General features: G+C 35.3%; 1 protein-coding gene across 15 annotated transcripts in view; it reads left to right on the forward strand.

Annotated features, from left to right (window-relative positions):
- The window catches only part of LOC147871876 (uncharacterized), a 48,419-nt gene that overhangs the window by 6,607 nt on the left and 28,986 nt on the right, over positions 1-12,826 (forward strand). For 14 of the 15 annotated variants that reach the window (XR_015538226.1, XR_015538225.1, XR_015538227.1 and 11 more), the window contains 3 exons: positions 491-621; positions 2,156-2,353; positions 4,774-4,874. Coding sequence is in view for 8 of the 15 variants with exons in the window: in XM_087359949.1 (XP_087216075.1) it covers positions 608-621; positions 2,156-2,353; positions 4,774-4,874 (313 nt within the window). In the remaining 7 variants the exon portion in view is untranslated. The remainder of the gene's footprint in view (positions 1-490; positions 622-2,155; positions 2,354-4,773; positions 4,875-12,826) is intronic. The other variant, XM_087359954.1, reaches the window with a different exon arrangement.

Here is a 12,826-nt window from a genome sequence, read left to right on the forward strand (position 1 = left end):
GTAGTATAAAAATTATAAAATGTTGGTCCCTTTACAGTATTTTTCTCCCTTATTATGCGGTTTGGGGTGAGACGTCCACAAACAAAATGGTGTCCCGGTGAGGTTGCCAAGATTGCAGCAGAAATAAATTATGTTTTTTTGAGGGAAATTGAAATATTTAATAAATCTGTGTATCTCCAACTGGACCAATTTAAAACCGACAGTGTTATGCTATGATGTGCATGTGTTTTGATAAAACAGGGTACGTCTCTTAAAAACCCATACAGGACGCTGAAGTAAAATACGCATTGATCAGGAAATTGTACTTTGTAACTTCGAACGTTTCTCAAGATATTGTTCACAAGAATTCTTATAATTGGAAGGAATGTTACGCGTATGTTATGCTATTATTAGATTCATATTCTGAAAGATATTGTGAATTTATTGATGTGTTTAGTGGGAAATGTGAACGTACTGTGTAAACTTCTCTTCTCCTACGTTGTTTTGATAGATGGTACCTGAAACATCTTTGTGGCAGCAACGAGCAAGGAAGTGTTGCAGATAGAGTTGGGTAGGACATCAACCACCCTGCCACTTTCAGCTGCACTGCTTCAGAACTCTGAGAGGCATGTTATACCACAGGTTAGGTTAGGTTAGGTTAGGTCTATATACACTAGTTGCTTTTAAGAGGTATCAAGTTTTAAGTCACATTACCAATTTCAAGTGATTATTATTATTATTCAGTGTTCTGTCTTACGACAGGTCCATTGCTCTGCCCAAACAGAGCTCTCCAGTTGTCCCTATTCTCGGCTTCTCGCTTTAATTCCTGGAACGTCATCTTCTTTCCTTGTTTAAGGTCGTCGGTTGGCTGTATCAGTCTTCTTCCCAGCCCTCGCTTTCCTTCAACCTGGCCTTCGATGATGTCACTCAGTAACCCATTCCTTCTCATAATATGTCCCAGCCAGTTAGCTTTCCTTCGTGTAATCGCCTGCAGAATGTTTCTTTGCTCGTTGACTCTCCTCAATACTTCTTCGTTGGTCACTCGATCCGTCCACCTGATCTTCTCTATTCTTCTCCAACACCACATTTCAAAACTCTCCAGGTATTTCTGTTCCTTCTTCCTGAGTGTCCAAGTCTCTGCTCCATACGTAACACTTCACTAGTTTCTTCTTCATCTCCAAGCCCAACTTGCTAGTGAGAAGTATCCTCTTCTTGACGAAAGCTGCCTTGGCCATGGCTATCCTTGCTTTTACTTCCTTGGTGCATAGGGCGTCCGTCGTGACTATGCTTCCGAAGTACTTGAAATGCTCCACATTCTCCATCTGTTGGTTTCCAATTACAACGTTCAATGGTTCTGCTCTCGGTGCTATCCTCATTACCTTTGATTTTTCAATGTTGATTTCCATTCCATACTCTCTACCTGTCTCCACTAACTTGTCCATCATGTTCTGTAATTCCTCCTCTTCCTTTGCCAATACTACTAATTCGTCTGTATACTTTACAGTCTTTATCACTCTTCCTCCAATTTTGAAGTCTCCTGTTCCCTCCAGAGCTTCCTTGGCAAGCCATTCCCCGTACAGGTTAAAAAGCAGCATCCCTGTCTTACACCTCTACCTATCTCAATGCTGTTGGTGTCTCCTGAGTCCAGTCTCACTTTGACTTTTTGCTGCATGTACAGGTTTTCGATTAGTCTTCTATTTCAAGTGATATGCTGCATAAAATGAGTCGGCACTGTAAAGAGATGTAGACAGAAATTTAGTTACAGAACAAAACCAAGTACAGAATTTTGCACTAACATTTGCATAATTTATTTATATAATCTAGATTGTAGGGCATTTTTCAGATTCCTTCATTATTATTATATGTTTTGTGTGTTGTTACTTTAATACATACTGAGGAGATGGACAGGATTTTCTGTAACTACAAATGTGATATTTAACAGATACGTCATCCAATATTTTTTTAAACCTGGCTAAATGCGTTAAATTATTTTAATTTTCTATATTCTGACATAAAAGTCTGCAAAACATTATTTACCAAAGCAAAATAATGAATGTAATCAGTCACTTTCAGGTCTTATTTTTATACAGTTCCTTCAGAACATGTGTCCGTCGGCCAGAACTTTTGTGACCACATGCTTATTTTTAATAAATCATTGTTTCTCTCTTTTTTTAAGTTTCCACCAAGACTTAAAACCTCATCAGTGGGCACGAGTACCCAATCAATCTCTGCAAGTGCACGCCCCGAAGCTGTCAGACATTCGTGGTTGGAGTACGCTGTGTGAAGACGCTGTGTCCGTGTCGGCACTTCACATTCCAGAAGAAGACAGATGCATCGATATTTTGGAATTAATTGAGACGGAACGAATGCTGAGGTAAATGTGAACACCTCGTGACGGACGATAAATATTCATGATGCAGGACACACACGATCTTCCTTTCTGTTCACATTCGATACTATGACAGATAATGGGTACCAGGGGTCCTTTCCCCAGGAGTAAGGCGCGGCCAGGTCGTGACACTGACTACTTGCCTCCGTCTAGTGCCTGAGTTGAGAACGAGTGGGAGCTACACCTCCTCTCCCCCCCAAGCACCTACGTGGCCCGTAGCAGTTTAGCTTTACTTTTAGTTTTACAAAATGTTTAGTCTAATAGTTTGAAAATACCCCAAAGAAAACATTTTCTAAATTTGTCTCTCAAGAAATGACAATCTGAAAGACGTCGAATTTAAAAAAAAAGACTGCTTTATCTTTCACAACCCACAATTTAGTAAGTGAATCTGGTGTCATTAATTTTAGAGCCTGTTACTGCGGTTGAAGGAACTTACGCACTGGAGATGATATTCTGGCAGGTTAACAGAATGGATGAAATACTAAAGCCCCTTGCAGCATAATTGATTATGGGATGATCGCCTTTCAAATTATAACCTGTACCTCGAGGAAAAACGTAATAGTTCGCCCAGCGTAACCCAGAAATCTGTAGCAAATAAGAGTCTTATTTGGCTAGAGAGCTCATTGCAGTTTCATTTCAAAGGTGACAGGATTACAGTTTCGTATGTAGAGAATCTGAGTATAAATATTGTAGTGTACGCGTTTCCGAAATATTTGCCTCGGCTGATTAATACCACTGGAATATAATAGAATTTCCTAAGAGGCTTTTGTCTTACGGTTCTCACGCCCACATTCTCACTTTGTACGCCGCGCTCCGCTACCAGCCCAATTATCGTGCAGCTCACGCCCTCTGTCTCCATGTGGACCAGAAACAACTATTATATGTCAGGGCCCTTGCGACAGGGTTTCTATGATCTGCTTCACTTGGAATCACATGCTACGGCGATGCGAGTAGTTCTTGCTGCTTTGCTCATCCTAATACTTATACGATATTAGTGCCATAATTAAATTTATAATTTTAAACTGTATTTTATAATAGTTTACGTAAACAGATTCTTCTCGTCGTTATTCAGATTATCCATTTTTAAGTGTTGCGTAATGTTTTTTGCGTGCTTGTCTTAAATTCATTGAATCCCATTCTGCTGTAATTAAAATGAATTTTAATTCTCATCTGTAAATTTTATATCAGTTCTGACATGGTGCTTTATCCTCCTTACGTATTTTTACGTACTTCAGACCTACAAATCTTCTTCAGATATTTACGACGAGAAATCCGAACACAAGATGGAAGAGAATTCACAGACCCCACAGCAGTAGAATCTTACTTCTGTAGTTTGACTTTGTAGACATTTCGTTGTGTTAAGTGTGCAAATAGGAATTGGAAGCAGCACAGCGCATAATTATAAAACATAACTTTGCTAATCTTTTACTAGTCTTGTGTTTTTCCATACGATTCTTATTTTGTCAGTGTCGAGTCTTAAAAATTTTGTGTTCATCTGTTTGGCCTAATTTGATTGTATATTCATAAGTTACTGTAGTATATGTTAATTAAATTTTGAGTTTTAGGTAATCACCTCAAGTAATGATTTTGTCTTTCGGGGAGGTTTGTAAAAATGAATATATCGTCCCGTTGGGTCCAGAGTTAAAGGAATTATATGAAGATCCTGCAATGGACCATAATCTGCGCTGCCTAAAAACAGAATCAGTTAAGACCACAGATGAATATGACAGACGTACATTTTTAAATTATTGTAAGAAGAATAGAAAATATTATTAGAATTCTGTTTTGCTAATAAAATGTTGTTAAACTTGTTGTACTCTGTGAAAAAAGAGAAAATACGTACACACACGTGCACGTAAAAACTTTATAATGCTGAATCAGGATTACATTTTTTTTGATATTGGGATTCGAATTTATTGAAGTCTGTGATGTGATTGGTTCTTATTCTCGCAGTTACAGTTGAATCCTGTTTGGATTAAAGCAACAAATTGGATAAAATATTTCTTAAACTGCATGTTTGAATACAAGTACAGTGATCCCTTGGTTCCACAGGGTCCCATTTTTATATTAATGATAAAAATTTTAATAAATGATATGTTTGTATCATATGGCCAATCAGATTGCTTCTAAGTCGAATATTTACGTATTCAATAAATTCAATTAAAGATAAAGATTTCTGTCTTCTGGGTTGTTGCGCCGTGTAGTCTGGTCGATGTTAACCAACGTTTCGGAGGTCATACTGCCTCCGTCATCAGGGCGATTAAGGATAGTTTTTGTGGGACCAGTTACAAGAGACTACTGCGTATAAATTGTATAAACTTGGGCATTTGTTGAATGGTCTGGTTCGATTTATTCTTTATAAAGAGCCGTGCGTGTACTGATGAAAATGTTCGATGTTATTTCAGGCCCTCGCTGAAACTGGTGGACCGTTCGTTGCTGGTTGAGGATGTTGTTAAGTCGCTGATCACGATTGATCCAGGGACTTGGGATGAATCGTTTCAGAAAGGTAATTTTTGTATGTGTATAATAATTTGAGATAAAAGCTGGGAAGAGAGAGCATTTAAATATTAACCTTTCTTGGCCTTGCATTATGGCTTATGTGCGTTCGAGCTGGCCACTAGCATACAACTAAACCATTAATGTTTTAGGTACGACATCTAAATTCCCGTGGTCTACGCGCGTGTATATAAAGTGATCCTTGTTACAAAATACAGTGTATTTATTGCATTTTTAAGCTTAGAATGTCAAATGAAAGCTCTGTTCTTGAGAATGAACCCATTTACCTGAACGTAGAGTTTTTGTAAAAATCTGTCTTTATATACGTAACTACTTTACATTTATTTTCAGTTATTTCAGGTTTCTTTAGCCCCGAACCCTCAGTTTTGTAGTCGTGTTGTACGACCTGACTGTTCGTGCCTCGACGCAGGGTCTGTGAAGTTATTTCTAGACTGAGTTAGCTGTATGAATAACTTTTGATCTTTTCCTGTCAATTCACGATACAGAAATGCCCACATTTTCCATGATGATTTGATATCTGAAATGAACTCTTATCACATTGGAGTGTTTAATATGGTCTTAAATAAATAAAAGAAACCTATTTCAGTGGTACACTAGGCCAGAATTTATCTGGATGGATTTCTTGTAAGAATTTTGACAAAATTTAATTATATTTGTTTAAATCTTGTCCGTCTAATCGCAATTTAAAATTTAAAATATTTAAAATACCATATGATGTTCTCTATCGAAACATTCGATTTACACTAGAACATCATTTTTTTCTCACGACGTGTTTCAGTTCTTAGATGAATTATCTTCAGGTGTATAAAATTAAAATTATATAAACTTGAACATAATTTCTAAAAATGCAACTTTTTTTATATATTATTGTATTTTAGTCAGATGTTTATCATATATCAATGATGTTCTCTTCCAGATTCCATTTTAATAACATATTCGAAGTTGTTCTATATATGTACGTCGTGTTTAATATGACTTTTTGTGTGGGTGAATGTTTTTGTATCAGCCAGAATTGAGAGTTCCAACTATCTGGAAGTATTGCCGTGTTTAAATTTTAAATTGTGATTAGACGGACGAGATTTAAACAAATATATATTTATCACAATATGACGCAAGTTTATCATCTCAAAAATTTAATTAAGAAAACAACGGAAGACAGGGCGCAGTCTGATGGGAAAATAATGAAGGTTGACAGCTTGCACGCATATGGTAAACAATATACTTACGATTCATCATCACACTCTTACTCTACTGTGAAATAATTCTGTCTCTAAATATATATTCACCTCGTAAGGTTCCATTTAAGGTTTGTTAATATCTGATTAATAGGAATATTACTCCTATGTTTCTTCTCAATCTGGGATAATAAGCTTGGTAATATTTTACGTCTTATCTGCCTGGATATTGTTATCCTCAGTGCAGCAGAAATCTTTTCTGTGATGCCAGAATAAATTTGAATTTTGCCCACGAGGCTTCATGAATTTAAACTCCCGACCACCAATAGCCATCGTACTCACAGGCGGTTTACGAAGATATAATAATTTGAGATACCAGTATGTCGGAGAAAGATGTGGACAGTAAAGTAGTGGCTGGAATTTAATGGCTTGAAACATTTTTGATTTTTCGAAAAATTTTGAAAAAAAATGTAAAAAATCAAAAAACGCTGGAAATTGTCCAAAAAGCGCACAAAACCAAGAAATTTTGAAAAATTCCACTTTCAAAAATTTCAAAATTTTTGGGTGTTGTGAGCTTTTCAGACAATTTCCATCGTTTTTTGATTTTTCGAAAAATTTTGAATTTTTTTTTCAAAACTCTCACCAAGGGATGCATGCCAACCTCGGCGAATGCCTCACTATGTCTCTGCCGGACTCGTCCTCGATCCGTGTCTGTCTACTGCTTTCTGTCGCACATTTTGCAACATCTCACAGTTAGAACATCTCGTAGAATAACCTGTCTTGACTGTGACCTATGTAGCAGGTACTTCAAGAGCAACATTGACAAGTTTATTCGGTTCAGGATGTCTATTTCTCGGCCACCAATATTTCTGAATCTTGTCGTTGCTTTTCGATAGGAAGGACAAAGTCATGGACATAAGAGCTGAAAGTAGAATTGACATGTAATTGGAACTGTCGAATTATTTTAAAATATAAATTTTATCATAGATTCTTCTCTCGTAAACGTGATTCAAGCAATGGTCGTCTGAAGAAGGGAAGAACTCCAGATGGATGGATGGATGGAGATGTCAGTCCTGAGAGAAAACCAGTTGGCATGGGCCGCACTAGTAGACTACATGTGCGGACACCACGAGCGAGGGTCTCGCAGGTGAGCTTCTATACAATAAGGTTGTAATAAGAGGTACATGAAATATCCATTCGACTTCTATTTAATAAAAGGTTATGTTTTGGCTTCCTTATCCATCTTCAGGGCTTGTTACAGACGGTGTTTAATTTTGATATGACTTTTGTTCCTCTGTGTATAAAATTTCTCATGTACTGTCTCTAATTCTTTTGGTATTCTGCAGTTGGGGGGCTAAGCTGCCCTCTTATTCAGTTGTGCGTTACTTCATATTCTGCTAATTTTATTTCAGTAATAAATATAAATTAATTAACGAGTAAACAGATTGCTTTCGGACGGACTCGAGAATTATTCCACCTACCATCCCAGACAGAAGTCCAAAAGTAATGTCTGTCCCAGCTGTCTCAGGAGCGGAATCTATTGGCAACGAGATATTCGACTCATCAACGAGTACTTCTGTGGTGTAAGGATCTTCCCTGGACAGGACCCGACTCATGTGTACGTGGGCTGGGTAACAACGCAGTATCACTTCTTCAGCAAGGATTTCAATCAGAGTAGTGTCCGCAAGGCTTCTGTTATGATTGTGGATGACGATGACAGAATTATTGAAAGGTGACAACATAATCCTCTGTGTTCTAATTTTCTTGCCACGTTCTGCAATAGCGATGGCTTACGTAACGTTACAAGTAACTATTTAAGTTTATTCCAATTAAAACTGAGCTGTTACGCATACGTAATTAAGTTTATAGTCTTTTGAATTTAGAAACATTGGAATGCTTTTCTTTTTTGTAAGGAAAGGTGGTCTTATGTTATTATTACACGGTTTTAGTTCACATGTGTACATCCCACCAATTATTTTAGATTCATTTTGTGTTATCACTAAATTTGGTATGTCTCTCATGCAATTAGAAGCCATATCAACTTTATACCCTCTAATTTCCCCTCTAATTTCCGTAAATCATAAATCAAATACTGTTAAGTATTTGGTACTTTTATTCTATATTTGTGTTTGAAGATTCTGGGTTTAAATGCCTGAGGTCAGACTGTTCTTACGTATTTATATTTTCTTGAAGTTCCGTAGTCCTTCCAGTTGAATCCTGTGACAGTTGCCTTAAAATCGGACACATTCGCTTTCTTCCATATCCTCCTCCTCCTCAACTCGTTATAGGTACTCATTATCCCATAACCTGTACAGCTGAGAAATAAACTGAGAATCAGAAATATCCAACAGGAATGCACTGTGACTCTGTTTTCAAAATTACTATCCAAATTATAATTTTGAGGATGCAACTTGCACGTAAAGCCACTAGTGTAAATTAGCCTTGAAACTTTTGTTCCGACAAGTCTCGAAATAAAAGACTTTAAAATACAATTTTAGGCGTTATGCGAGAGATTCAAGATCTTTGTTCAACCTGTTCTGCAAATATATTTATCACCGTAGAATAAACCTAAATTCAAGATATTCAGGTGCTACACGGACAGAAAAATGTCTGATAAAAATGTACGCTAAAATAATATATAGAAATTGTATTTAAGTTATTATTAATTTGAATCTTTATATAATTATATTCACCTGAAGATAGTTCTTTTAGGAACTGAAACATGTCGTGGAAAAAATGATGGTCTAATGTAAATCAAATATTTCGATAAAGAACATCATTTGATAAATTTTAAATATTTTAATATTTAATAAGAAGATTTAAAATATATATTTATTATATCACGATATGACGCAACTTTACCATCTCATAAATATAAATTGTTCATCTTCTTTTACAGGTAGTGCTCCCATCGATGGAAAAATATTTCGGCACTCACAGAAATTACTTCGTCTCTGCGGCAACTGCTGCCAGCAACGTAGGGGCCGCATCTTTGAAGGAGAAAGAAATGGTGGCCAGGTAAATAAGGTGTTTCGAGAAAATTAGTTGAGGTTCAGGTATGCAAAGAGTTTGACTGACGAGCATTTAAGGTCTTACGAGCTTTCGGCACCTTCATTTATTAACTTTACGTGCGGTCAACTCTACTGGTACTTAAAATATTTTACCTACACATTACTTAACTGTTGCTTTATATCAGTGAAGGAAGAACATACCAAAAATGAAGTTCTGAGGGGATTATGTAAACCTGAGAGAGATGACGTAACAAGGAATTATTAAGTATCACAGCCAAGTATGATTCCTGCTTCATGTTTGGGAGATCCTACATTCAAATCTGAGCCTAGAGACCAGGTTCATGGGGTTTCTTTTAATCTTTCTTGGCAAATTATGTGGTGTTATGTGCGTCTAAGCCGTGCGTTATTCCTTCCACATGAAATAGCTCGATAATGGACGAACAAAGTTTTATCGAGTTTGACGTTTCATGATTTCGTAATAAATTGTTGTGCCATATCAGTTTCCATTTAAGTCAGACCATTTTAATGACCGCATTTTACAAGAGAATAAAATATTTTGTATTGTAATCTTATCACGACAGATCAATAAATTGAAAACACTTTCTTCAATTTTGTTAGCATCAAACCATAACAATAAATAAAATGAGATGGTAAAGTTGCGTCATATTGTGATATAATAAATATATATTTTAAATCTTGTCCGTCTAATCACAATAAATTCTTATTAAATATTAATATATTACAATAATTAACATTTAAAATATATCAAATGATGTTCTTTATTGAAATATTCGATTTACATTAGACCATCATTCTTCAATGTTAATTATTGTAATATTTTAATATTTCATAAGAATTTATTGTTATTAGACGGACAAGATTTAAACAAATATATATTTATCACAATATGACGCAAGTTTATCATCTCAAAAATTTAATTAAGAAAACAACGGAAGACAGGGCGCAGTCTGATGGGAAAATAATGAAGGTTGACAGCTTGCACGCATATGGTAAACAATATACTTACGATTCATCATCACACTCTTACTCTACTGTGAAATAATTCTGTCTCTAAATATATATTCACCTCGTTAGGTTCCATTTAAGGTTTGTTAATATCTGATTAATAGGAATATTACTCCTATGTTTCTTCTCAATCTGGGATAATAAGCTTGGTAATATTTTACGTCTTATCTGCCTGGATATTGTTATCCTCAGTGCAGCAGAATTCTTTTCTGTGATGCCAGAATAAATTTGAATTTGGTCCACGAGGCTTCATGAATTTAAACTCCCGACCACCAATAGCCATCGTACTCACAGGCGGTTTACGAAGATATAATAATTTGAGATACCAGTGTGTCGGAGAAAGATGTGGACAGTAAAGTAGTGGCTTGAAACATTGATAAACTTGAGTTCCTTATTTTTACTTGTTCAATTTTATCAGTCTAAACACAATAAAATATTATTATTAAATATTAAAATATTATTACAATTAACATTTAAATATTTAAAATATATTAAAATGATGCTCTCCATCGAAATGCTCGATTTAGATTGAGAGCATCATTTTAATATATTTTAAATATTTAAATGTTAATTGTAATAATATTTTAATATTTAATAATAATATTTTATTGTGTTTAGACTGATAAAATTGAACAAGTATATATCTCAACACAATATGACGCAACATTATCATCTCATTTCATTATTTTTATTAAAAATTTGTTCTTCTTGGACATAAAAGAATGTAATTTTTCTGTATGTCGCCTACCATAACTTGATATTATTTTTTCTGAATTGACACAGATACATGGAAATCTTAGTATTTCATTAACTTTTTTTTCAAACTTAGAACTGTAGTTGTCTCTTACTATAACTGTTTTATTTACTAACTGTCGCAGTATTAAATGTTATATATTTAATATCTTACTCCGTAAATCATGAATCAAATACTGTTAAGTATTTGGTACTTCTGGGTTTAATTGCCTGAGGTCAGACTGTTCTTACGTATTTATATTTTCTTGAAGTTCCGTAATCCTTCCAGTTGAATCCTGTGACAGTTGCCTTAAAATCGGCCACATTCGCTTTCTTCCATATCCTCCTCCTCCTCAACTCGTTATAGGTACTCATTATCCCATAACCTTTACAGCTGAGAAATAAACTGAGAATCAGAAATATCCAACAGGAATGCACTGTGACTCTATTTTCAAAATTACTATCCAAATTATAATTTTGAGGATGCAACTTGCACGTAAAGCCACTAGTGTAAATTAGCCTTGAAACTTTTGTTCCGACAAGTCTCGAAATAAAAGACTTTAAATAAAATTTTAGGCATTATGCGAGAGATTCAAGATCTTTGTTCAACCTGTTCTGCAAATATATTTATCACCGTAGAATAAACCTAAATTCAAGATATTCATTTGCTACACGGACAGAAAAAATATATCATTTTTTATTATATCTAGTCTCAGCTTTTAAATCCTAATGAAATGAATGCATGAACTAAATAAATAATTTTGCTGCCGTACAGGAGATGAAGTTCCAGGAATTTAAACGAGAAGCTGAGAATAGGGAAAACTGGAGAGCTCTTTTTGGGCGGAGCAATGGACCAGTCGTAAGACAGAACACTGAATAATAATAATAGGAGGGGCCGTATGATTTACTGACTGACAAGGAGAAGGAAAAGGACAGAGCGTTCACAGGAATTTCTGAAGTACCAAGGCTGTAAGTTACATACGTAAGTAATTCACTGAACTTAATCTGGAATATTACCACCTTTCTCCACCTTACTTTCAGGCTTGCATAGAATTAGGTATTTATTACTTAGAATTATTGTGTGAGACTGAAATTAACCTCTCCCAAGTATTTTTTGTGTATATAAGAGGAATATTTTTGTCGAAAATTAATATTTTTGTATAACGTGCGTGAAACTATTAAAAATAACTGAATTAGAAGGTGACTTATGGACGTGGAGTTTATCATCTTGATGCTCCATTACCAGCAAGTTACTTTCGTAACAGAAACTTTCATGTAATTATCCACTTGCGAAGATGACGCACGTCTCACTGCTACGGAGAAAGGGCTTCTTGAGAAGCTAACAGTTTTCTGAACTAATAAAGAAATTCCCTGTCTGTTTTCCTTTTTCTTTAAAATTTCTGTTTCTAGTCACCAATCATTTATAAGGGTCCGAGAAAATAAGAATGTCACTAAGGTTTATAAATCGCCAACACCACTCAGTCTCCTTTGGGTGGAACGTGGCACGACGTGTCGGAAGAAATGTCATTCCACAGTAATTCTCTTTACCAGTGTACCACCACATAAATCCTAAAAACACATGAAAATTGTCATGCGCTGTTTTGTTGGCAATGCATAGAAAAATGATTACGACGTTATTGATAAATTCGTTTCAATAAATGTAATAAAGCTACGTTAGCACGACGATTGCCTTCTATCTCTGAACATTGGTAACCTAACGTAGACTGCGCTGTAATGTAATCCAGAAGATCGCGTTCCATATTCTTATGACATCCAAAATCTCAGATATCAAATTGGAAATACTTTTTTTTCAATCTCACATTGAAATGTTGTCCGAAAGAAAACAGCGTTTCGTGAGGACTTTTCTTAATCATTTAAACTGTAATAGTAAGAGAGACTTTGAGTTATTTCGTTCCTCGAAACGAATATGATATTACACAAACAGTCGTCGTCGTTTTTTAAAAATAAATTCTTAAATTCTGTTTATATCTTGTAAA

Source organism: Zootermopsis nevadensis, unplaced genomic scaffold, assembly GCF_977971745.1.
Source record: "Zootermopsis nevadensis isolate Lab colony 2312 unplaced genomic scaffold, Znev_1.0 Znev_ptg000037l, whole genome shotgun sequence".
In the NCBI taxonomy this organism is placed as follows: domain Eukaryota; kingdom Metazoa; phylum Arthropoda; class Insecta; order Blattodea; family Termopsidae; genus Zootermopsis; species Zootermopsis nevadensis.